Source organism: Callospermophilus lateralis, chromosome 11, assembly GCF_048772815.1.
Source record: "Callospermophilus lateralis isolate mCalLat2 chromosome 11, mCalLat2.hap1, whole genome shotgun sequence".
In the NCBI taxonomy this organism is placed as follows: Eukaryota; Metazoa; Chordata; class Mammalia; order Rodentia; family Sciuridae; genus Callospermophilus; species Callospermophilus lateralis.
In genome coordinates this window covers 63,164,432-63,191,826 of record NC_135315.1, presented here as the reverse complement: position 1 = coordinate 63,191,826, position 27,395 = coordinate 63,164,432, and the positions used below count along the sequence as shown (strand labels likewise).

Genomic DNA, 27,395 nt, shown 5'->3' with positions numbered 1-27,395 from the left:
TTCTAATGATGTAGTTGATTTCATAAAAATATCACATGGATATTTTTAACTCTAAAGGATTGTGATATTTAAGGCCTTGCAAACCAGTTACTGCCCCACCGTCGCGGAGTCAAATGTTGTAGGGGCAGTGCTAGTTATTATTGTCTCAGCTTTAACCCCCATGTGATTCTGAGACCAGTCCTGTAACGCAGCTGGAAAGGGACAGGTACCTCTCTGCTTCTGTTGAGCAGTACCAACCAGTGAGGATGATTCCATTTGCAGCAGTTCCAGTTCAAGATATTCCCCCTTGCTTCTAGAATTAGCCTCAGCACTTCCCTGAGGAATATGGGCCCTAGGAGGCAGGCTCCCTATCTCCCTGCACAGAAGTTGGCTCAGTTCCACCAGAACCCTCTTTCAGATTTTCAAATTATATTAATCCCAATCTCTTTGTTTCCCAAGCCCTAAGGAGTGGTTCCTGCTTCCCACAGTTAACTAAGTTAACTACGTTGGTACAATTCCTCCTCCAATACCTGGTTGATGGCTCTGGTAAACTTTTTTTTTTTTCCTTTCCTTTCCTTTTTTGGTTGTAAGTAGACACAGTGCCTTTATTTTTATTTATTTATTTTTATGTGGTGCTGAGGATCGAACCCAGTGCCTCACCCACACTAGGCAAGCACTCTACCACCGATTTTTCTATTAAACAAACTGGTAAGTTGTTTCTCTCCTGATGAGAATTACTTTTGAAAAATCTTATAGGTCAAGGAGATACATGCCTCTTTGGTTTCTAAGAAGAGACTGTTTAGGGCTTTACACTTGCTTTTTCTGAAATATATGTTGCCTAGTCTCTCTGCCTATGTCTTGGATTTGCACGCCTATAATTCCAGCAATTCCCTTTTGCCTGCCCTAATTGGAAAATTAGCTAATCCTGTAGATGGTCACTCGGAACTCCTCCCATCAGAGTGAAGGGCAGCGCTGCTGTTAGGTTCTAGATAAAAGCAGGTGGACTGCCCACCCAAGCACACATGCTAAACCAGGTTCTGTAGCTGCCCCCCTGCCAGAAGTAAAGATCTGCTTTGCCCACTTACTTTTGAGCACGGGTTTGATTTGTTTTTTCCAACATGAGGTATTCTGATGATGCTGAAAAATGGTGAGTTTGCACTTAGGTCTGTTTCTGAAGCCCAAGGATGTAACTTTGGATTCATTTGGATCTGTCAGGTCTTAAGTGTTTTTCAAATTTGCCTTTTCAAAATGATCTCAGATGCGAATACTCTTGATTCTTGAAAATAATTCATTGCTGTCAGAATCCAGTACTTGCATTACATTTAGATTTCTATTTGGATTGGTGCCAAGTAAACCAATCACTTTAAACTGATTAAAAGTTATAAAGTGACAGTGTTTGACTTTTAATACATTCACACAAAAATTGTGGTGCATCAAACCTGAAGGCGCTTCAAGAAGAAAAGTAAGTCTGCCATCCTCGGGATGACTACCGAAGGGAACGCACATCAGAGGTCAGAAAGTCCTTCCACAGCATTGCAAATACATGATTCATGTTATCACTAAAATGCCTGTGAAATTCACCTTATTTTATTTATTATTGGGGGAGGGGTACTGGGGATTGAACCCAGGGGCACTGAACCACTGAGATACATGCCCGTCCCTTTTTATTTTTTGAGGCAGTGCATCACAAAATTGCTTGGGGCCTCACTAAGTTGCTGAGGCTGGTCTCAAGATCCTCCTACCTCAGCTTCCGGAGTTGCTGGGATTATAGGCATGCCTAATTCTAACTTTAAAATTTAGATAAAATCTTATGGATTCTCCCAGCATTGGGTGGGGGAGGGGCAGGGATGCTGACAAAAACTTTTAGATTCAAATCTTCTCCAAATTCCTAAAACCCAACTATTTCTATGCACTATCTTCTATGTGTTTGTTACAACCTTTTCAGAGGGGGGGAAATTGATACAGAAGACACATCAATGTTGAAGGAATTAAAACAAAAAGGTAAATTTAATGCAATAACAATAATCTGAGGATAAATAAATCCACAACAGACTCTAAAGTTTGAAAATTTTTTTCCGTTCTTTGCAGAGAGAATGGTTTTCTGAAAGCACATAGGGCTGAAGATGTCAAAACAAAACTGAATTTCTTAATGTCCAGGTGGAACAGGCTTGTACTCCCTGCTGCCCTCTTAACTTCGCTGTGGCAAAGGTGACTGCCAGGTTTTCTTGTTGTACTTGGGATGGGTGTTAGTTTCAGGAGTAACTGGAGGGTTTGTTTCCTGAATCATCTTCTTGTGAGCCCATACTCTGTGAAAGGGACAGCAAAGCGGTTTGTTTATGGTTGGCTTTGTCACGGGGTTCCCCATCCCCAAACCAGCATACCAGCTGCTCATCCTGTCCCTCCCAGAGGAAAGTCACCCTGGAAACAATGAGAGCAGGCAGCTCAGGAGTCTCCGTAAGCACACTTCAGGCCATCACTAAAAATGTCTGAGCAAATATTTCTCTGTAAGCTTGATAATGGTTTTCAAGAGCAATGGGCAACCAAATATTTAATAATCTGAAACCCAGTTATCATGCTTGATGTAGCGGTATCCCTGTCTCTACACAGTCTGCTTTTTTAATGAGAGAATCCCACTCACCTTTTGCACGAACTGGGGATTCACCGTGATCTCCTGGTCCATAGCCTTCAGTCTCTCATCCAGCTCTATGCACTTCAGCATCTACATGACACGAAAGTTGGAACACAATTAGCAGGTGGGCCTGGGTCAATTTCATCCTTTTTAATCTTTTGGCAGTTCTGGGGATCAAACCCAGGACTTCACACATAGCAGGCAAGTACTCTACCACTAAGTCACATCCCTAGCCCAATTCTATCCTTTTTTAAAAAAATATTTATTTTTAGTGTAGTTGGACACAATATGTTTATTCACTTATATGTGGTGCTGAAGAAGGAACCCAGGGCCTCATATGTGCTAAGCAAGCGCTCTACTGCTGAGCCACAACCCCTGTCAACCAAATTCCATCTTTGTAAGCGCAGGTGTTAATGTGGGTGCCAAAGGTTCACAATCCCTGATCTGAAAAGTCTAAAAGGTTTTAGAGTCAGAATGTTTTGGATTCAGAAAGTTAGCATCGTACAAGTACAATGTACCTAATACTCCAGGAAGGGTCAAAGCAGCACTTGTAGATAAACAAGTATTGCTTTTAGGTTTCTGTATTTCACAGAGGCTCAATCATTTCCCTACTCAGATGTTCAGAAACAGACTCTACCCTGGACTCTGCTTCTGACCAGTTGTTTGCTGATCATGGAAACAAAACTACCTTGTAAATAACAACTGGGTACAGACAAAATTGTACTGGATCCTTCAAGTGTTTTTTGAGTTCAATAAGCTTTGGTGAGCTAGTGGGGAAATCTAAACCCACTAACCCTACTATTTGTTTACAGCCCAACAATCTTAAAAAATTTTTTTCATTTTTGTTTTATTTTTTGGTACTGGGGATTAAACCCAGTGGTGCTTAACCATTGAGCCACATCCCCAGCCCCTTTTATGTTTTATTTTGAGACAGGGTCTAAGTTGCTTAGGGCCTTGCTAAAATTGCTGAGCTCGTCTCTAACTTGAAATCCTCCTGCCTCAACTTCCCAAGTCACTGGGACTATAGGTATATTTCACCATGCCCATCTTAAAAGAGTTTAAACAGCCCATTTTTTTTTTTTTTTTTAAAGAGAGAGAAAGAGAGAGAGAGAGAAATTTTTTAATATTTATTTTTCAGTTTTCGGTGGACACAACATCTTTATTTTATTTTATGTAGTGCTGAGGATCGAACCCAGCGCCCCGTGCATGCCTGGCGAGCGCACTACCGCTCGAGCCACATCCCCAGCCCCTTAAGCAGCCCATTTTGAAATTAAAACTACTTTTTTTTAATATCCCCAGCTCTTTTTATATTTTTTATTTTTTTGTAGCACTGGGGATCAAACTCAGGACCTTGCAGATGGTAGGTAAGTGTCTACTGCTGAGCTACACCCTCAGCCCTCCTTTTTATTTTTGAGTCAAAGTCTTGCTAAGTTGCTCAGTCTGGTCTCAAATTTTCGATCTTCCTGTCTCATCCTCCCAAGTTCCTGGGATTACAGGTATGTTCTACCATGCCCAGTTTGAAATGAACTTTCTAGAAGTAAGTGTTTAGGCTGGGAACCATCAAAATTCCAGTATAGCACCTCAATCTCAAAAAACCCCCAACCTAGTATATAATGTTTACCTCTTGATCGATGTTATGAAGCATGGCTGGGTTATTGTATTTTTCAGGATTATCATGGAAACTGACCATACCATCCTTCTGATTAATACTTGCAAAAATTTCACCATCTTCTATCTGTAGAAAAAGAAATCAGGAAGTAGTTTACACCTCAGCACTACATGAATATATACTCATAGAATATAACCATGGCACAGAAAGCAATATGTAAACAAACTTGCATGTGTTCTATAATTCTTTTCTTATTTTTTGAGATGTAAGTTGCCCAGGCTGGCCTTGAACCTGCAATCCTCCTGCTTCAGCTTCCCAAGTAGCTGGGATTATAGGTGTGTGCCACTACACCTGGCTGTATATCTATTTAAAATACCATCTGTTTAATAAGTGTTAACTGAATCCCTACTATATGCTAGGTACTATTACAGAAACTAAGGGTTGGAAAACTAACATATACAAATACAAAATCCCACCCTTGCACTTTTAAAGAATTGAGGTAAAATGCACATATTCAATCATTTTTAAATGAACAATTCAGTGGCATTTAGTACATTCAAAATGTCATGTGCAACTACTATCTAGTTCTAAAACATTTGTATCATCCTGGAAGGATATCCTGTACTTATGAGCAGCTCTTCCCATCCCCTTCTCCCTTCCAGTCCCTGTTGGTCACTAATTTGCTTTCTGTATCAGTGAACTTGCCTGTCCTGGACATTTCCTAGAACTGGTATTATGTGCTCTGTGATCTCTTCTATCTGGCTTCACTTGGCATAATGCTGTCAAAGTGCCCTTGCAATTTTTTCTTTTTTGTGGTGCTGGGCTGGGCCTCACACATGCCAGACAAGTACTCTACCACTGAGATATATCCCTAGTCCTGTCCTTTTTTTTTTTTTTTTTAAAGGTACCTTGCTTTTATTTATTTTAATTAACTATTTTTATGTGGTGCTGAGCCTGGAATGCAGCGCCTCACACATTCCAGGCAAGTGCTCTAACACTAAACTACAACCGCAGCCCCTTGCCCTTGCATTTTAAAACACCCATTTCATTAAGATATAACATATTAATGCTGCATTTTATTTATTTATTTTTTAAGAGAAGGGTTTACTATGTTGCCTAGGTTGGCCTTGAACTTATGATTCCCCCACCTCATCTTCCCAAATAGCTGGAATTACAGGTGTGCACCACATCACCTGGCTTGTTGCTATATGTTAAGAAGTGAAGCGCTAACATATTTTTGTTTCACCCAGTGGAAATTGTTTTCTAATTCTTCAGGAAAATTTTTCTACCATTTTTGAGTCAAAGACAGTTTCAAGGTCTATGCTCTTTATTTGCATCAGTGACTGGGAATTTGGTTGAGCCACATCTTGACCATGAAGTTAAAAAGTCAGAAGAAAACAAAAATTCCTAACAGGTATTTTTATTCCTAACAAATTGCTCCACGGTGTCATGATGATTGGTTCATCTGTTAGTGGTAAAACTGAGCTGTCTACACTGGCCCTCTCCTTTTCTAGCCTTGGAGGGCACAGAGACTATATAATGAAATAGCAGTATTAAATAGAATGCAGAGAACCCTGTGGCCATGGAAAGCTGCTTCTTTAAAGAGTGGATGTATTCACAATAACCAGAATGGGAAACTACCCAAATATCCACGTAATTCCAATGGAAGATATATCCCAAAAAGTGGAACGCTTCAGCTGAAAACACACCAACCACAACTACAGGCATCATGAATGACTCAGTGCTAAGCAAAACTAAACAAAACAAGGAAAGCCAGACCCCATAAAAACATACTATATGCTTCCTTTTATAAGAGTTCACACAAACATAACTAATAAGGTGTCAGAAATCAGGACACTAACTGATGTGATTCTGCAATTTGTATTTGGGGTAAAAATGGAAGTGCATAACTCACTTGAATCAAATGTATGAAAGATGAAAAAAAAAAAAAAAAAAGAAATCAGGACACTAAGCCAGGCCCAGCTGTGTGCTCCAGTAATCCCAGTGACTCAGGAGGCCGAGGCAGAAGGATTGCTAACTCAAAGCCAGCCTCAGCAACTTAGTGAGGCCCTAAGCAACTCAGCAAGACCCCGCCTCTAAATAAAATACAAGAAAGGGCTGGGGATGTGGCTCTGTGGTTAGCGCTCCTAGGTTCCATCTATGACACCAAAAAAATCTCAGTACAACAATGGCCTTTCCAGTCAGGGGAAAGCTGGATGCAGGTGGGAGGGCTATTTCCAGGTGCTGGTCATGTGCTACTCCTTCACTGTATTGTTGACACAGTCTTCACTTTGTGGAAATGTGTTTGGCTACATATTTACTTAAGGGTACTTTTCTCTATATGTGCTTTATTTCAATGAAATGTTTACTTAAAAACAAACAAACAAACAAAAAAACCCTGCCCTCACAGACCCCAGGGTACAATTTCCCAAGCCTGGTAAGACTGACATTTTGGTCAAGTAAGTCTTTGTTATCTGTGGAGATGTCCTTGCAGTATAGTGTTTAGCAGCATCCCTGGCCTCCACCCACAAGATGCCAGTAGTAACCACACTCAACCAAAAACATCTCCAAGGCTGGAGTCGGAGCTCAATGATAGAGCACTTGCCTAGCACGCATAAAGCCCTGGATTTGATCCCCAGCACACATGGCCAAATCTCTCCAGCAGATAAAATCACCCTTGGCAGAGAAGCACTAATGCAGTCTGTCAGGATGGTCCAGCAGTGTTCAAAACCCAGCCTCTCCTCTGCCCTCACAGTGTTTTACTAGCTGATGCCTCTTGGCTCATATCACAATCATGCATCTATTTCTACCACCAAAGAGAGGGGTTTTTCTGGGGAAACAGCTATAAGTTCACTCATCCTGTGTAACCCTATGGGTCGGTGAAGGGGCACCGAGAAGATACTCTAAGGCTGGCCATCAGACAGGCTTTGCTTTGTTTGAGGTGTATGCACATTTTGAGAAATTAGGTTGAACAAGAACAAAAGCAAAACAACAACCCTAGAACACTTGTAAATTGAACTACTGAAATAAAATACTCCGTTACCACAAGGAAAAGTAGTTTTAATATTTTTAATCCTGAAATCATAGATTATAGACAGATTTGCCTGCTTTGGCCTGTGGACCCAGGTTTGTATTTAGTGAACCAAAATCAGATCAGAGCTATGTAATTATATAACGGGTAGGTTACTGTATTACCAACTTGGTATGTTAGTTAGCACAGACATTCATCCCTACCAGAAGTGGTTCTGTGGTTGAGGTGGGAGAAAGTGGGGGAAATGTAAGTGGGAAGGGCTAAGGAGAGGGTGTCAGCATTTGTCCTAGCATCTTTATGTTATGGTACTCAAGGTGCAGTCACAGACCAGTACTGGCCCACAAGGTAAGGGACTTGAGTCAGGATGTAAGTCAACAATGTCACTATGCACCTTTTCTTGATGCTATAGGGGTGTCTTGACATACACACTGGTGCAAACTTGAGATCTCATTGTGGACCAGCGGAGAGAAACACTACTGTTTGCTTCTTTGTATATCTTGAATATTTCATGGATATTTTAAATGAGGTTTACAGTCTGATAATGAAAATATGTAAATATGACAAACAAGGAGCACAAGTAGGACAGTCATTGTGCTCATTACACAAGCCACTAAAGCTATGGTTCTGAATGCTCTCCAAGGGTCCATCATGATTAAAGCCTTGGTCTTTAGGGCAGTGCTACCGGGAGGTGACAGAACCCCTTAGCAGGTGGAGCCTAGTGGGAGGTTCTTGAGGTTGTGCCCCTGAAAAGAACTGAGGGATCCTGGTCTCTTTCTCTCTGCTTAGGTTCTCTGGATCTTTGATCTGAAATGCCAAAACTGTGAGCTAAATAAACTTTCTCTCTCTCTCTCTTTTTTTTTTTTTTTTTTGGTGCTCAGGATTGAACCCAGGGCCTTATGAATGCAAAGCAAGCACTCTACCAACTAAGTTATATCCCCAGCCCCAAACCTTATCTCTTCATACAGTTACTTGCCTCAGGCAAAGCTGATTAATACTACTATCGTTGGAAAATCCTACAAACTGTAAGGAAATAGATCAAAGACCAGAGTGTCAACTGTGGTTAACTCTGGGTATTTCCCCCTTTCTCCTTTTTAATTTTTTTTCCCATGATGAACATCCATTACTTTTATAACAACAAAAGTCCCCTGATTGACTTTTTAAAAACTGAAAACACTTACCATGTGTAAAACATATTTTTCTGCCTCCTGAGGTCCAGATAACTGCACACGACTTGCCATATCTTGTAATGATAGTGTTAAAAATGTCTGAAAGTCAGAAGTAGAATCAATCACAGGTAGAAACCATAGAAGAAAGATATTTTACTAAATGTGTACACAGTTCTTTCCATTGCTGTACAAAGGGCTAATGTCCTACAGATACACACATGGCACTTTTACCAAACAGTAAGAAAAAGGTCAAACTTTCAAAAGCCCATAAAGAGAAAAGACTGTGCAAAATAAAGAGAAAATGAAAGAGTTGTGTGCAAGAACGCTCAGTCTTACTTACCTGTAGAAAAACTTAAAAGCCGGCAGGAATGTAAAGAAGTACAATTTGATAAAAGACGAGTCAGCAGCACCCTGTAGATGACTAGTACACAGATACTCTGACCTAGTAATTTCACTTTTAGAAATGCATCCTAGGCATACTTTCCTATTTGCATGAAATAACGTGGTCAAGACACATATATGTGCACTGTAATGGTGTTTACTATAGCAAAATACAGGAAACCACTTCAATGTCCACAGAGGACAAGTTAAATAAAGAACAGCACAGCAATACAAATGGATTACTATGCAGTAGTGAAAAAGAAAAGTGAGGACACCTTTTATGAACTATAAAGGAATCCGGGATATACACATTGTTAAACAGCAAAAAGGAAAATGCTCAACAGTGTATATGGCATGCCAACATCTGTGTAAATAAAAGGAGAGACTGTATACGTGTATGTGCATGTGTTTTCATGTACACACATAAATCATCTCCAGAAAGATGCCTAAGAGACTCACTGGTAAAACTGGGTTACTTCTGGGGAAAAAGTAAGGGTGTCTAGGGTACAGAAACAAAAGAGATCTTTATATCTTCTGAATTTTGATAATCAATTATTATTTATTAAATAAAGTAAAATTGAAAAGCTCATATTCATCCTCCAAAATTCAAAGCTAAAACTATTAAAAAAGGGCTGGGGATGTGGCTCAAATGGTAGCGTGCTCGCCTGGCATGCGTGCAGCCCGGGTTTGGTCCTCAGCACCACATACAAACAAAGATGTTGTGTCCGCCGAAAACTAAAAAATAAATATTAAAAAAATAATAAAAAAAAAAACTATTAAAAAAACAGAAGAGTCAAGCAAACAGAGGAAGGACCACACACTGGTGAAAAGCGAAGGACACCACTGTTTACTGCTGCTCTGCTTGGGACCTGATGAAAATGCTCCTTTTCAGGAAGAAACTAAAAGAGCTCCTTTTTTCAATGGCAGCTGGCAACATTTATAACAATGGCATTTTCAGAGCTGGGCATGTTAAAACTCTCATCACGAACTTTTACTTTTACTTTTTCTGGAAGTGCTGAGGATGGAATCCAGGGCCTCACACATGCTAGGCAAGTGCTCTGTCAGAGCCACACACCCCACATGAATACTCTTGATTTGTCAATGACAAAAATATCTATTTAATTTGGAAAATAGCACATAAGAAAGTGAAATTATTGCTAATTTTAAGAAATACATATTTAGCTTAAAACAAACAAGGACTCAAAAAGTGAATATTTCTAAAATACATAAAGTCATTATTTTTTCCTATTTCAAAATAAATAGCAACTTCTATATGAATGCCCATCAACAGGGGACTGGCTAAATAATTATGAACCACTTACATAAGGAACTACTATATATGGACTACTGTGATACAGGCTTAAGTTACCATGGAAAAGGGTTTATGATATACCGAACAGAAAGAACAGGATAGAAAACAGCACAGAGTATGATCCCAACTACACATAACTTAGAGTGTCTATACATACACACAGCGATGGAGAAGCAACAGGAATCCAGAAAAATATCCACAGAAACATTAACATGGAGTAATCTCTTAGCATCAGAGTGGCAGATTAAACTTCCATTTGATAAACCTTTTGTCCCTAGCTGCCCTTCACCGGCAGTGCCATGAGACACATTTTCTATCACCAACAGTGACACACAGTCTACCCGTTGAGATGTCTTAGCTTTTGACTTTCTGATTTTGTAGTAAGAAGGAAGTTATACGTGACTGAAAATCCTTTGCTGTTTCCCCTTCTATTATTCTGCCATGGACCTGATGCCCAAAGTGTAGCAGCACCACCAGAGATTCACCCCTTGCACTAGGACACCATTCCTGCCTACCACATATTGTGGTGGACACCCACTACATCTCCTGGCAGTGCTCATAAGCCCAGCATGCCACAATCCACTATGAGTCTGCACCGAAGACCCAGGACACAGTGGACTTCACAAGCCACTGCCCCAGCCCTGGACTGACCAGCTTGAAATCATTCCTATTTGTTTGGTTGAATTCTAGTTAAGGATTTTCCTATCTAGAACAGAAAACTGAATTCTACTACACTGACTTCTCAAAGTATAAGCTGCCAACTATTCTGAAAGGATGAACATTCAATTTCACGAGATGCTAACTGATGATTTCTGCAGCAATGCATGCATATCCCATCTCTTAAGACAGTCTTTTCAAGTCTGTGTGGATTGGAACGGTTTTTCTCTGGCTAACAGGTTACCTTTGGTTTTTATCTTTCTTGAGTTGTCTTCTCTTTCACATTTTTTATTTTCTTCTCACAAATTAACTTTTGACAAATTCTCTGCTGATTTCCATGTCAGGACGCTATGGTTTCCCTACAATATTAAGAGGAAATTTCTCCTCTTGTTTGGTGGTCACCTAGCCAACTCCTTTCTTTTCACAGCAGGAGGCTTTGTCCTTGCATAACCTGCCCACCTCCACTACTACCCCACAGTGCCACTCTTCTTCACTAACTTTTTGGAGTAAGTCACCTTCCTCAGGTCCTCACATAGGCAAATCCATCATCCTTTCCCACTGCTGGGCATCCTGGCAACAAACAGCTCAGAGTCTTGCTCCTGTGCTTCCTCCCCACTATGACCACTGCTAACTCCATGAGAGAAGGGCACAAGAACAGGGTCACCATGTTCTCACCAGTTGTGATCTGCTGCAGTCCTAACAGACCCTTCACCAGAAAAGCAAGATGCTATCTGCTTAACCTAATCTTAGTGGGATTCTTATTATATGCTGCACATGCCTTTTTAACACAGAGGATTTTATTTTATACCTTTATGTATTGCTTGAACCCTTAATAATAAGCTTATTTTCTTTTCTTTTTGAGACAATTCTCACTATGTTGCCCAGGTTGGCTTGGACTTCTGGGCTCAAGTGATCCTTCCAAGTAGCAGGGATTACAGGCATATACCTCTGTGCACAGTGCATAATTTTTATTATTATGAACCATATGGTAATTTTCATCTCAAAAATAAAAAATATTTAATTTCCTTAAATTCTAGAATTCAACTACACATACACGGCTCACTCAACTCTGGACTACATGATAATGTCCGAGATGCACTATGTAAACATAAAAGTTCAGCACAGATCAGGCTGGCCTGAGAGGTTCCAAGGCTAGCCATCACTAGCACCCCAAATCTGCCAATCTGGAACTGGCGACCCCACCAAGGCTACTTTCTCTGCCTCCCAATGTAGCCATATCGCCTACCTTTCTTCCTCTTCACCTGCTCCTCTTCTCAAATACCCTGCTCTAGCCCTGAAAAGACCAAAAGGTATCAATCAAACTCTAAGAACCCAGTCGCAACAGAGATCTCTTTTAGTGTAGATATCCTATCATACTTTATCCCTGAATCTGCTTCCTCAGTGCTGAAAAGAAAAAGAGAAGAGAACAAGGCCCTGGGGAGTCAGGAGATGGCATCCAAGGGTGACACTCGCCTCACCTTTGTTAGCCTCTGAATGTTCTTCTTATAGAGAGAAGATAAACATTGCTTCACCAGTCCCATGTTGTTATCGCGGGTGAAAGTTTCACTGTGCTTGTTCACCAGGTTTCGGAGTTCTGAAGGGTTATTAGTTGAATAAACTTGTGCTAACTCATGGTATGCATTACTAAGAGGCTAAAGGTTTGAAGGTAAGGGAAAAAAAATCAGATTAAAGCTTTAGAGAACTTAAAAGTTTTATAGGAGGCAAAAAACAAACTAATCAACCTATGGCACCATGTTTTGAGCAAATGTACTCCACATTGTTCCTAACAAACTACAATTTATCCAAAGCAAATGCCTGTTTTTTAAGACCAAGGATAGAAATTCACTATGAAGTAATTTATTAATAACACTTCATAGCACAGAGCAAGTAACTGCAAAGCAGGAGAAAGCCCACAGAATTTAATGAAGATACACATCTTTATTTCTTCACTGTTTCTTCCTATGGATAAGCTATGCTGGGAAGAAAGAAGGCAAAAATGCCATCATTCCCAACCCTCTCTGCCACACACATCACCATGTACAATGGGACAATCTGACACTCCTATTAAGAAGCTGGAGCAGAAGTCCAGAGAATGTGGAATGGTCCTTAAGAACACTTATTTGACAGGAAGAAAACTGGATTCAAATCCACCTCTCTGATCTGAAGTCTGTTTTTTTTCCACCATTCATGATATCATCATCAGTAAGTTTTTAATTCTTGTGACTGATGCCCTTGAGCCATGAAGACATCATTTTATAAGGGCATTTCTTCTAAAACAGGCCTCCTCAGAGTTTCTCACAGTGATCTGAGCAGGGCTGTCATCGCCCTATCTTGCATATCATTCTTCTGTGGGAGTCCAGGGAGCACCTTCAGCCACCCTCTCCTACTCTCTTGCCTGTAACCAGGCAGCTAGAGCCCTGAGAACCTCAACAGGGCTCTTAGGCAAAGGACACTTTGCTGGCTATCTTCAATAAACCAGCAAGAAAATCTCAGCAGGAAGATTTTCAGTTTGACTTCCTTAAAATTTTGAGTTTTATATGAGGACTGTAATCTCATAACCCTTTGGAACTGCTCAATTAAAAAAAATGCATTTTAACAAAAACCAATGGTCTATTTTTAAATATTGTCCTGAAGTGAGTTATCACAGAAAACCACAACAAGAGTGCAGTGGGCAGAGCTTATAACCTTCATCTAGGGGCTCTGGTAAGATATACAAACATGTGAGCAGGTGGAAGTTCAATCAAATCAGTACTGCCTGTTCAGTATATGGCCAAAATGGAATAAAGAAATGGAACTAGCAAAACAATATAGCCATAAGCAGCCAGAATGAAGGTTTGGGAACAGGTTTCTGAGAAATATTCTAAGCTAACCAGGCACACTATGTATAAGCATTGAAACAGTGATTCTGACTGAATTGAGCTCCTGGGCTCCCACGGACACTTAATAAATATCTGCTATTCTGAAGCTGCTAGGAGAGCTAGATCACTATAAAAATCTCAGAATTGTATCCGTACTAATTCTTTATGTACTTATAAACATGTCACATAAGAAAATGTTTTATTTTAAAAACTCACCTTAATGAATCTACCCACAATCTGAGATGTGTATTTTGGTAGCTGCTGTACTTTGCCGAGTAATATCAAAGACACTAGAATATATTTTTTATATGATTCCAACATGATATGACTGACTGCCATGGCAGGAGTAGTTATAGCCTGAGCAAGAGAAAAATGTGAAAAGAGAGCACACCACAGTGGTAAATAGCACCTAACTACATTTATCACTTTTAAAACAAGACTTATATTAAATGTCCTATCAATGTTTTCTTTCTTTTTTTTTTTTTGGTACTGGAGATTAAACCCCGGGGCACTTAAACACTGAGCCACATCCCTAGCCCTTTTTTATATTTTTTAAATTTAGAGACAGGGTCTTATTAAGTTGCTGAGGCTGACTTTGAAATCTCGATCTACTGCCTCAGCCTCCTACATCACTGGGATTACAGGCATGCGCCACGACATCTGGCCTATTATTGCTTTTCATAAAAGTTTTGTTGAGGTATAATTCGCATAATATAAATTTTACCCCTGTAAAGCACACAATTCAGTGATTTCCAGTATATTCATTATGTTGCAAAATTATCACCAGTACCTAATTTCAGAATACTTTTACCACCTCAAAATGAAACCTCATACTCATTAGCAGTCATTTCCCATTCTCTCCTCCCCACAAGCCCAGGCAAACACTACTCTTCTTTCCATCTCTACAGATTTGCCTATTCTGGACACTCAGATAAATGGCATAATACAGTATATGGTCTATTGTGACTGGCTTAACAATGTTTTCACATTTCAAAGTTCATCCATCTTCTAGCACTGTAAGTACTTTATACCATAGTTGAATAACATTCTACTTTGTAGATACGCAGTACACTCAGTACACCTTTCCTCAGTTGATGAGCTTTTGGGTTGTTTCCAACCTTTTGGAATGAACAATGCTGCTATGACTATCAGTGGGCGTGTTTTGTGTATACATGTCTTCTTTTCTCTTGGATATATTCTTAGGAGTGAAATTGCTGGGTCACATGATTAACTATGTTTAACGTTTTTAATTTTTTTGTGGTGCTGGAGAGATGGAACCCAGGGTTTCACACAAGGTATGCAAAGCATTCCAAAAGTAACTGCATACTCTGCAATCCTTTCAGCAGTTATGAGGGTTCAGGATTTTCCACCTCCTGTCAACACTTGTTATTGGCTGCCTTTTAAATATTAGCCATCCTAGTGGTATGAACTAGTATCAAAACTAGTTTGAATCTGCATTTCCTTCCTGACTAATGACAATGAGCATCTTTTCATGAGCTTATTGGCCATTTGTGTATTGAAATGTCTATTGAAATTCATTGTCCAGCAAGTGCAGTAATGCACACCTGTAATCCCAGTGACTCAGGATGCTGAGGCAAGAGGATTTCAAGTTTAAGGTCAGCCTCAGCAATTCAATGAGGTCCTAAGCAACTTAGTGAGACCATGTCTCAAAATAAAAAAATAAAAAGGGCTGGGGATGAAGCCCAGTGGTAAATAAAGTGCCCCTGTCCCCGAGTTCAATCCTCAGTACCAAAAAAAAAAAAAAAAAAAAAATCAACGTCCTTTTAAATTTTAGTCTTTTAATTTTGAGTTGCAAGGTCTTTGGATACTCTGGATGTAAAACCCTTATCAGAAATGTGATTTGCAGGGCTGGGGTTGTGGCTCAGCAGTAGAGCTCTCACCTAGCACATGTAAGGCCCTAGGTTCGATCTTCAGCACCACATAAAAGTAAAATAAAGATACTATGTCAAACTACAACTAAAAAATTTAAAAAAAAAAAAAAAGTGATTTGCAAAGGTTTGTCCCAATCTATGGCTGCCTTTTCATTTCAGCTGGTTTTATGAAGGCTAATGAGCTTGACAACTATCACAACCAAATCAGCCCCAATCTTCCAAATCAAAACTGGCACCTCTGAGCCAGACTGGAAGGTCCTCTCGAGTTTATTCCATAAAGAAACACTCATTTCAGTGCATGAAGACACATACAACAATTCCTAATGCAATACTGTTTTAGTTGTAAGATATATTAGACTCCACTTAGATTTACACTGGTCGGGACAAGTAAGCTAGTCAGTCAAAGGTGCTATATGAGGAAAGGAAATAACTCTACTTTTTGCTTTGTATGATGCTATATGATCTGAATTTTTTGAAAAATAATTCTTCTTTTGGAATTTCTTAAAAATATAAAAAAACTTTATAACTTTCTGAAATACCATCTATAGCTATATGCATATCATTAAAACAGGGTTGCATAAAGAATTCTAACACTAGACAATGATTATCATTAGGTCAAAATCAGGGAGTAAGTATATTTTTAGGTAAAAGGATTATATGTATATGCATCAAAATTTTAAAACCATTTTATTTGATCATTTTATTTATTTATTGAGGTACCAGGGATTGAATGCAGGGGGCACTCAACTACTGAGCCATATCCCCAGCCCCGTCTTGTATTTTATTTAGAGACAGGTCTGAGTTGCTTAGCACCTCGCTTTTGCTGAGGCTAGCTTTGAACTCACGATCCTCTTGCCTCAGCCTTGAGTCACTGGGATTACAGGTATTTGCCACCACACCGGGCCATTTTAGCTATCTGAGACACAAATATTTTCTTATGCATTGCATGCATTCCTGTCTTTTTAAAGCTTACATTATCTTGACATTCATGTCTGCTTTCGAGGTACTATCTGGGATAGTAATATAAAAATGCATCCAGTGACTATGAAGTATGTTTGTTTTTGTAGTATTGGGGATGGAACTCAGGGCTTCATATATGCTAGGTAAGCACTCTTCCATTGAGCCACATCCCTAGTCCTGAAGTATGTTTTTGCCATTTTTAAAATTTTTAGCCTTAAAATGAACATACCATGATTATTTAACCCAACTAGATGTATCCTTTAGTAACATGTTCCTGACTACCACACCTCATGGTGGCTCTCCTCAGGCTCCTTCAGCAGGGCTCATTAACAACTCCCTACAGCACTGTCTAGAGACCCGGACATGTACACGAGTGCATTACGGAGCCATCATTCCAACTAAATTGAGCTCTTTGAAGGCTTAAACTGTTCTTAATACATGCTATGCATTAAATAGATACTTACAAACATCTAATTTATCTTAGAACACTGGTATTAATCAATATTGTGTATCTTTATCAGACCTTGAGTAAACCTCCAAAATATTCTACCAAGCTTTGTATTGTCTCAATGGCACAGACCAGTGGTCATTACACAGACACATATGAGGGTGGAAAGGACTTTTCACCATGTACTCCTTAATGCTCTTTGAATTTTGAACCATGACAAGAAACAACAAAATACTACATATGGTTTTAGACAAGAAGACATTTCAATTTCTTTCCTCTAAGTAAAGGAAGTTTTAAATGTAAGATATATTATTACTTGCCCCAAAGCTGACAGATTCTAAGTGTTAAAGCCTAGATTAGTGTTTCTTCTACACTGCCACGGCTCACGCTTGGGCAAGTCACCACTGTTTACATGCCCAGAGGAACAGTCTTTGAAAGGACCTCCCCCTGAAACTCTGAGGCCCAACCACCAACCCACTCATTTTAGAAAACAAAGCAGGTACTTCTTTAATCACCCAAGTTCAAAACCACCTCAGGGACAAGGAGAGATGATTACCTGTTCATAAAAGTATAGTGCTCTTTCAAAGTTCTTCAGCCCAGTATAGATCATCCCTCCATAATAATAGTAACATAAAAAGTGTTTTGCATCATAGGCTCCATTCTCTTTACAGATATCCATCATGTCCACGTCAAGATATGGAAGGGCAGGTTTAAAGCACTTTGCCAGCAAACAAAGCTGTGAAAAAATTTATATTAAATCATCATTTTAACTTTACTTTGGCAGGCTATAGCAGGAGGAAATTTACAGATTTCATAAATTTCAAGAAAATGTTATATATCACATTATTCCATTTTCCTAACCATTCAGAATAAAGTAACATTTCTTCATATTAAAAAAATAACCAGTAGGGCATGCCATAGATAAAATGATTATTGAGAACTCCATAATACAGCTCCGTTATCCTTTAACCCACCTACCACCCATCTGTTTACAGACGGGCAAACAAGTGTGTCCTTGTTAAATTCATTGAACTAGTAAAACAGATCATAAAAACACAAAAATCGAAGTCTTTTTTTTTTTTTTCAATTAATCCTTTAGGGAAGTATAGGAAACTGTGCAGGACAAGAAAGCAAGAAAATGGGGCTGGGGTTGTGGCTCAGTGGTAGAGCGCTCGCCTAACACTGGATTAGTGTTAGGTGCTGTGAGGTGCTGGGTTTGATCCTTAACACCACATAAAAATAAACAAATAAATAAAATAAAGGTATTGTGTCCAATACAACTAAAAAAAAAAAAAAGAAAGCAAGCACATAGGAAAGTTCTATATCTAGACAATGGGGGCAAGGTATAGACATCTATACACGCATTGAGCTGTACACTATTTTTTTTTTTCCCCCAATACTGAGAATTAAACAAAGGGCCTTAGGCATGCTAGTCAAGTGCTCCCATGGATCCACACCCCAGCCCTTTTTATTTTTTTAAAGCAGAGTCTCACTAAGATATCTAGACTAGCCTCAAGCCTGGAATCCTACTTCAGCTTTCTAAGTAGTTGGGATTACAAGGAAGTGCCACCATGCCTGACTTTGTACACAAAATTTGTGCTTTATTATATACTATATCTCAATCACAAAAAATTCTTATTTTATATATGTGTGTGTGTGTGTGTGTGTGTGTATACATATACAAATTTTCCTTTTTTTTGTATTTAAATATTACAACCACCAGATGTGGTGATGCATGCCTATAATCCTAGGGTTTGGGAGGCTGAGGCAGGAGGATCATGAGTTCAAAGCCAGCCTCAGCAAAAGTGAGGTGCTAAGCAACTCAGTGAAACCCTATCTCTAAATAGACTACAAAATGAATGAATGTATGAATAAATAAATATTACAACCACTGATTACCCTATCTGACCTACAAACTTACTAGCTAAGCTCCATGACTACATTTAAACCTCTACAGCAGAACACAATCTCCAACAAATGACCTTCTACTCCAAGTTGAGCAAACCCATGCAGACTCATAGCACTGACTTGGTGTGAGTCACTCTTTCTAGCTGCTTACCTGGCAGAGATCAGCGTGTATTGAGGTCAGCTGGTTTGTATTCATCTGCATCTTGTCTATGGCTTGTTTAAGGATGCCAATTCCTCGAAGGGGCTGTCAGAAATGACATCTCTTTCAGATAAGTTCTCAAAGATGGCAGCACAATGGATCTTATGTTGTCACTTACAAATAAAAAATAACACTAATTGATAGGTTCCTTTAAATAACAATATGAGGTTTCCATACTCTGTCAGGAAATGTCTGTCCCTATTCAGCCAAAAAACATTTTCTGAAGCTTTAAGTCAAAAGCTTCCCCCATCTCTAGTGAATATCAATAATAAAAAACAAAATTACTTTCTTAATAGTTAATTATCTTTACAACAACTAACCAAATAAAAAAATTTCCAAATCATTTATAACAGATGAGCATCTAAGCTTAGAAATGTATTTGTGTCTCACTCCACTCAGAATGGCTTGTATTGTATGAATACAAGCAATAATAAGTGTTGGCGAGGATGTGGGGGAAACGGTAGTCATACATTGCTGGTGGGACGGCAAACTGGTGCAACCTCTATGGAAAGCAGTGTGGAGATTCCTCAGAAAAGATGTAATGGAATCACCATTTGACCCAGCTATCCCACTCCTCGATTTATACACAAAGGACTTAAAATCAGCACACACTGATGTGACACAATAGCTAAACTATGGATCCAACCTAGATGCTCTTCAACAGATAAATGGATAAAGAAAATGTGGTACATATACACCATGCAATATTACTCAGCCTTCAAGAATTATGACATCTGTAGGTAAATGGATGGAACTAACGAATATCATGCTAAGTGAAATAAGCCAATCCCCAAAAAACCAAAGGCCAAATGTTTTCTCTGATAAGCAGATACTGATCTGTTGTTGGGCGGGGGGTGGGGAGGTGGGTAGGGAAGAATGAAGGATCCTTGGATTGTGTAGAGGAAACTAATATCACAAGGTAACAATATCACAAGGTAACAAATGAACTGTTTCTTGCCCTCAGATTTTTTTTTTAAAGGGTTATTTTTTTTTCATATTTTTTAGTTGCTGATCTTTATTTTAATATGTGGTGCTGAGAATCGAACCCAATGCCTCACACATACCAGGCACTACCACTAAGCCATAGCCCCAGCCCCAAGAAGATCAAGTTTTAAGTGAGGTATAATCAATCAGTTTCTACACAGATGATATTATAAAATATCTAAATAATTTATATGGCTTTTTCAATAAAGCCTTGGTGACTTTTTTAAACCATCTCTTTCAAACAGTTATTTGGTACTCCTACAGAACTAGTTCTTTCTGTATTCAGCTTCCTCTAAGACATTAATCTTAAAAGTTCACTTTCAAATAAAAAAGAAACACCCAAATTCTAACTTGTGTCAATACCATAAAAGGTAAAGATCAAAGAACTGTTTCAGGCTAAAGGAGACTAAAGAGATAAAAAAACACAACAACCCATTGGTTGTTATATATATAAAGAACATTGGCTGAAGAGTTGACCACATCTGAACAGTGTCTGTGGATTGTGAGAACATTATAAACATCCATTTCCAGATACTGATCATTTTATCATGGTCTATAAGAGAATGACCTAATTTTTTAGGAAGCACCACTGAAGTAATTATGAGTAACAGCAGTAACAGTAAATCTGCAATTTACTTCCCAATGGTTCAGAAAAATAGAGGAAAAAATGGAAAATGCAAGTATAGTAAAATATTAATATTTGGAGGAGCTGGATGAAAAGTATATGGGAATTCTTTGGGTATTAATAGCTTTCTGTGCGGTAAAAATTATAATTGAAAGTTAAAATAAAAAATATAACAAACAAAACCCAGCATATTACAACATAAATGCACTAGATTGGTCTTTTCTTTTGTGGTTCTGGGGCTTAAACCCTGGGCCTGACACATGCTGGGCAGGCTCTGCCACCGAACCACAACACCAATCCAGATTGGTAGTTGTGAAAACAAGGACGACCAGTTGCCTCCCTTGAAGAAGAACTTTTCCTGCACCTCTGGCTCATTCTCCACACATAGTGACTGCTGTCCTTATAAAAAAAGCTTGGGGAGCTCTCAAGTAACCACATGTACCTAAGTGTTAAGATGCTGAGTATTAACCTGGTATCTTAATATTACCTAGATCACTGTGAAAGTTAGATACACATTATAACAGAGCTATAAATACTTGAATAGCATTTCTTACCTGTTTTCTTTCCACAAGTGCATTTGTTAGCTGATGGCAAAGCCCAGCAACTAGATACAACAATAAAATATTGAAAATATAAATAACTAAAAAGGCAAAACACATTCAACAGAAGATAAAATATTGGTTAGCTTACAAGTGTCTGTTGCATATCGAATGTGCTCTCCATTACAAGTACTGATGAAAAGCTGAACCTGTGAGAATAATGTTTCAAAGTCAGGAACACTGGGCATAGAAAACTTCACAAACCTAGAATAAAAAAAAAAAAAAGAAAGTAATTACCATAATATTTCATAGGGTAAGTATAGAAGCAACTTATGCCTGAAGTTCCATCTTACCTCTAATATTCTGTGAAATAAAATAAGAAACAGTATTTTTAAAACTTAAGAACTAGAGTCCACAAGATTCTCCTGGCTGGGTTCTTTTGCATAACCAAGATATAGAACCCTGGCACAAACTGGGGTTGAGAAAAATATGCTTAAAAAAGAAAAAATTTCAAAATGAAAAACTCCACTAATAAGGTCAAATATCAGGTTTTCTAGTACTTGTAGATGAACCAAATATAAACTTTTAACCAAAAAAATAAAAACCTTGAAATAAAAATAAATAAATAAAATAAAGATACTGTGTCCACCTATAATTAATAAGAATATTAATATGTGTGTGTATAAATGAATATATAAAAGATTTTCTAAAAAAAAATGTGCCAGGAACAATTTAATTTGGAGTTCACAATAGGTAAAGTTGTGATTTCTGTTTTATAAATAAAAATATAAAGCTCAGGATCCCACACTTCATAATTGGAAGAATATAGACTCAAATCTGGAATATCAGCCACAAATTCATTGTTCTTTACATGCATCATTATAACTGATATATGGGCTGGGGATATAGATCAGTTAGTAGAGTGCTTGCCTCACATGCACAAGGCCCAGGGTTCAATCCCCAGCACCACAAATTAAAAAAACAAAAAATTGATATACAATAGTAAGGTACTAAATAGCTTCAAAATGCTTTCATATATATTATCTCACTTTATACATGTGAGTTTATGTGTGTATAAAACATGCATGTTATCTGCTCTTTCATGTCAATAAGAAAACAGAACAGCGTTGTCCAGAACATCTACACTAGTACAATGTTCATTAGTAGACTGTCCGGGGTAGAATGGTTGACATCCAACACAGTGGCTACAGAATGGCTAAACTGTTGCAAAAGCAACTGAAAAACTTAATCTTTCCCTTTATTTAACTTTAATTTAATTTAAATAGCCTGTTATTGCAGAGCAGAGCTCCAGACCCTTCTGTTCTCACAAGATTTCTGTTCTAAATGCTGCTCCTGACACATACTTCTGTGCCGTAAATAGCAATGTGATGGAGCCAAACCCTCCCTTCAGGTCAATTTCTTCCCAGTTATTTCTACTTTTTCAAATTTTCATGACAACCATGATATCCCAATCTAGAATTCTACTATCAGGTCTAAAGAGTTACAAGAAACTCCAATTGAAATAAGGTCTATTTAATTTGGTCTTAAATAGCTTAAGTTTGTTTGAAGATCTGTGCCAAGTTAAAAGAAATAAAAATCGATATTTTCATTCAGTGTATTCCACCATGACCCATTCTATCACTCTTCCTTTTCTTTCCAAGTTAGAAAGTGTGGACAACTCTACAGACTACATGAACAAAAGCATTCAGATAAATGCAAACAATAGTGCCTATAATTGGGATGGCCATTTGTTTTTTAAAATAAATTTCCATAATATGTATAAACATAAATGAGAGCCAAAAAATTATAAAACTGAACAAAATATAATAAGTAATGATTAGCTGGAATAAGTAAAATAATTTTAGCTTTGTAAAGAGCTCAATGCTGTTTACATAACTTACTTTCTAAATGGAAAATAAAAATAAATAAATAAAATAGAGGCAGAAAGTGCAGTGTTCAGTTTTAAAAAGCACAAAATTATAAAAAGAAGATGTCCCTTACAAAACAGCAAGGACACCCAAGGAGTGTTCTTGTACATCCAAAGCCCCTAGTACAGTGTCCAGATGGGATAAGTTCTTCGCAAGGAGTTCCCCGCTCTTGTTGATCAGTTCACAAAGCTGGGTCATTTGCCCTGCAAAACAGGAACGACACTAGCATTCAATCACAGCACCAACTAGACTAAAGGAATGCTAAGTGCATACTTTGTACCTCAGAGCCCACAGTGCCCAAAGACGATTTCTTGTGTCTCCCTCCTTTTGGATAAGGACCCAAAAGGACCAAAGGAGTGAAACAACCTACATGTGACTCAGAACTAGTTAGAAGTTCTACTATTTCTCTCTAACCTCCGTAAGTTTCTCCTTTCCTCCAGTGCCTTTTCCAGTCCCCCAACCCAGAAATGTACACATTACTGTCATCACCTCCCACATCTCTCTCTCTGCACCCAAAAGTTTCCTTGGTTCCAATCCTTGGTCTCTCCTCTCCCTGCCTTAATTTGGATCATCATGACTTCTTGTCTGGATTACATCATACATCTTCTAAAGAGTATGTCTGCTTTGATCTTTCTTTCTCCAGTACTCCATACTGGTACTGTCTGATCTTTCTAAAATGCAAATTCAATCAAATTACTCCAATGGCATTAAGAAATCCAAATGACTGGAAAGAGTATGCTAGGCAGACATAAATATATGCTGGGGTTGTAGCTTGGTGGTACAGCACTTACCTAGCGTGTAAGACACTGGGTTTGATTCTCAGCACCACATATAAGTAAATAAAATAAAGGCCTACTGACAACTAAAAAATATATTTAAAAATAAAAAGAAATCCAAATGACTCAGCTTGGCTTATAAAGCTTCTTAAATAATGGGTGACTGCCACCTTTGCAATCTTGCCTCACATACCTACTCTTTGGTCACAAAAGCCCAGAAAATCATCATTACATGTCCTCTCATCTTTATGCTTCTGCACATGCTATTCTCCATCCCTCTTCGTATCCACTACCTGACTCATATTCAACATTCAACTACTCAGGCCTTCTCTGGGCCTCCCCCTCCCCCAAGTTGGATGGATATACTACATTGGATATTTGCCCTCTCTGCCCTCTTTGCATCACATGGGATTATGGTGGTTAGGCAATTCAAAGTAAATTCAGGTGGAGGGACTGTTCATTTCTCCAGTTCAGAATACAGTGCCTGCCGTAGCCAATCAACAAGCAGCTGCTGAATTAGTTACTCTCCTAACTGATCATCACTCTTTCTCCTATATCATAATGATAAGTTTAAACAACTAAGGTACAGAACCTAATTAGGCCTGAATTGGTACTTTAAAGTAAACCTATCAATTTTGATGGTTATCCTGAAGACAGACATCCTGGCACATTTTGTCTTTCCAGTGGTAGTAGCAGTAGGGATAAGTCCATGGACATTTTTTTAAAAATATTTATTTTTTTAGTTGTAGTCAGACACAATATCTTTATTTTATTTTATTTTTATGTGGTGCTGAGGCTCGAACCCAGGGCCTCGCATGTGCTAGGGAGCGCTCTACCGCTGAGCCACAATCCCAGCCCTCCATGGGCATTAACCTCAAGATTCGTCCTTCAATTATTTCTGTACAGTAGTGGGTGATTTTTTCCCCTTATTAAAAGAACATTTAAACAGTATAATACTTTAAATCCAAATGACTGTAGGTAGGTACTTTGATAACTTCTGGAGCTCCTAAACTAAAATACTTTCAAATTTAATTTTTCTTCGAAAACAAAAACAAACATCTGTTGAGATGGAAAAATACAGCTCACCATAGTTTTATTATGGAACTCACTGGTAGATATGAAATAGCATCTTCTGGTTAAATAATTTGCCCTTTTAGGGGCTGGGATTGTGGCTCAGCAGTAGAATACTCACTTAGCATGTGCAAGGAGCTGGGTTCAAGCCTCAGCACCACCAATAAAGAGAGCGCTTGCCTAGCATGTTGAGGCACTGGGCTCGATAAATAAATAAAAGGTATTGTGTCCAACTACAACTAAAATAAATAAATAAATAAAAATAATAATTTGCCCTTTTAAAAATTTACTGTTCAGCCAGGTGTGGTGGCATATGCCTGTAATCCCAGCAACTTGGGAGGCTGAGGCAGAAGGATGGCAAGTTCAAGACAAGCCTCAGGAACATAGTGAGGCTATAAATATATAAAATAAAACATAAACACCCACTACTCTAAATACATTCACAATGATTTGAAATACCCAGAAATCAACATTTTAGTCCATTAGTTTTCCTCCAATTAAATAACCAAAGCTGAGGTGACACTTAAAATAAAAGCTAGGTCACTATGAAATCATCAGACAGTTTAACTAGTGCAGGGTCACTATGCCTGTCAAAAGTAAGTTTAAGTGTCAGAGTGCATGTGAAATGAATCCAACCAGAGATGCGCCCAGGGAAACTCCCTCTAATCTGAGAGAACTGGAAATGACAACATTTCTTTCACTTAAGGTCCATGTTAGAAAATTCTGAATAAAAGCAGCTGAACAGAAACTTAAACATTTACTACAAAATGAATGTAAGGCACAGAAGCTGTTGGCAGTGAAAAGTTATATTTATCTCTGCCTAGCACACTCTTTCCAAAGCACTGTCTTGCACAGAGAAACTATCAAAGCTTACAGATAAGTGACCTTCCTTGGTTTTTCACAGTCCTCTTCCATTTTGTAAATGAGAAAATTGGCCGGAAAAAAATTAAATGTCTCACCAAGCGAATGAGACAGGATTCCAATATCAATCTTCTAACCACATTACATCCCAGGAAGTAGAAACTAAGTGTGTTGCAGAAATGAACGATTGGTTTCCTCATTCACAAAAATGGAAGTCTGTACCCAACCTGTGAACCTAATTTCTTTCTTTTTTTCTCTTTTTTAAGTTGTACATGGACACAATGCCTTTGTTTATTTTTATGTGGTGCTGAGGATCGAACCCAGTGCCTCACACATGCTAGCCAAGCACTCTACCACTGAGCCCCAGCCCCAACCCCTTAATTTCTTTTTAATAATAACGAAAATGAGAGAACTATTATTTATTAAGCACGACTGCAAACCAGAACATTGAAGCCTTATAACAGCAGCAAAACAGCAACCCTGTATTTCCACAAATGGAGATAAAAAGAGATTCAAGGGATTAAAGGTGATTTGTCAGAGGTCACACAGCTTCTAGCACTTACAACTTACAGCTGTATTTACTGCACCCCATGACAAGCACTGTTCCAAGTGCTTTCACGGTGCTTCTCCCACTAGATCCCATAACATCATTATGAAGTAGGGACATATTTTTATCTTTCAGATGAAGAATAAACAAGTACCGGGTAGTTAAAGGGTCCTTCATAGCTACTAACTACTCTAATCCTGAGTCAAGTATTCTGCATATTCAGATGATGAGATGCATGAGCCCAAGAGCATGAAAAACAAGGGCAAAATAATCAAGACAACAACTCCACACCATAGAAATGGAGTCCCATCAGCGAGAGCTCCCTTGGCATTCTTTAGGACCAAAATAGGTGCGGAGGCTCCCCAGCATGCGCCGGCTTGGCTGCTGAGAGATCCGCCAAGGCAAGCCTCAGAGCCAAGGAGCCCAGAAAGGACTCGCCTTCTGCCCGCTCCCCGCGGCCTAGTCAAGGGGGCGGCCGGCTGGCAACAAGACGAACAAGGCGCTGCGCCAATCACTGAAAGCAAGGGAAGCCCAACGGGCCAATGGGCATTCGGGAAGGCGCCCGGCGGAAGTCACGCCCCCAAACTGTCAAGCGCAGCGCCCGGTGGCAGGGGCCCGGGCCGGGGGGGAGGAAAGGTTCCGGCGGCCCCAGGGAGGTGAGGCTGGCAGGAGGAGACAGCTGGGCTCAAGAACTCGAGAGGGCTGCTTACACTCAGCCGCGCTCGATCCCACTCTGGTCTAAGCGCCACAACCCCAAGCCCGGCCCCCGAGGCGAAGCTCGGGACTAAGAGGGCGGTCCCAACCGGCCGCGCTGGCGCCTGAGGATGCAGGCCCATCCCCCGAGGCCCACCCAGGCCCAGCCCCTCGGCCTAAGGCCTCACCTTGAGCCGAGAGTTGTCGGACACTGTTCACGAACTGTTCCAGGGCGGACGCCATGTTTCCCCGCGGGCGGCCCGAGCACCAGAGGCAGCTCGCGCGGGAAAAGGCGGCCGCTCGGGGAGGAGGGGCCGGGGCGATCCACCAGAGGGCCTCCGG

At 39.3% G+C, this 27,395-nt stretch overlaps 1 protein-coding gene across 1 annotated transcript; it reads right to left on the bottom strand.

Annotated features, from left to right (window-relative positions):
* Nucleotides 1-1,967: 1,967 nt before the first annotated feature.
* Cops3 (COP9 signalosome subunit 3) lies at nucleotides 1,968-27,395 on the bottom strand. Its single transcript, XM_076870175.1, has 12 exons — nucleotides 27,242-27,395; nucleotides 23,179-23,308; nucleotides 21,329-21,441; nucleotides 21,193-21,242; nucleotides 18,982-19,074; nucleotides 17,479-17,658; nucleotides 13,839-13,979; nucleotides 12,243-12,416; nucleotides 8,427-8,513; nucleotides 4,230-4,343; nucleotides 2,618-2,698; nucleotides 1,968-2,285 (listed from the first exon to the last, which is right to left on the bottom strand). Exons 1-12 carry the CDS (start codon nucleotides 27,294-27,296, stop codon nucleotides 2,232-2,234), a joined length of 1,272 nt encoding a protein of 423 aa, XP_076726290.1. The 5' UTR covers nucleotides 27,297-27,395; the 3' UTR covers nucleotides 1,968-2,231.

Bases quoted from the DNA above. Each gene is read 5' to 3' on its own strand.
- Cops3 (XM_076870175.1), bottom strand. From the start codon at position 27,296: ATGGCGTCCGCCCTGGAACAGTTCGTGAACAGTGTCCGACAACTCTCG. The intron at 23,309-27,241 runs GTGAGGCCTTAG...CCTGTTTTGCAG, and splicing joins CCGACAACTCTCGGCTCAAG to GGCAAATGACCCAGCTTTGT. The intron at 2,286-2,617 runs GTGAGTGGGATT...TCCCTTTCACAG, and splicing joins ATCCCCAGTTCGTGCAAAAG to AGTATGGGCTCACAAGAAGA.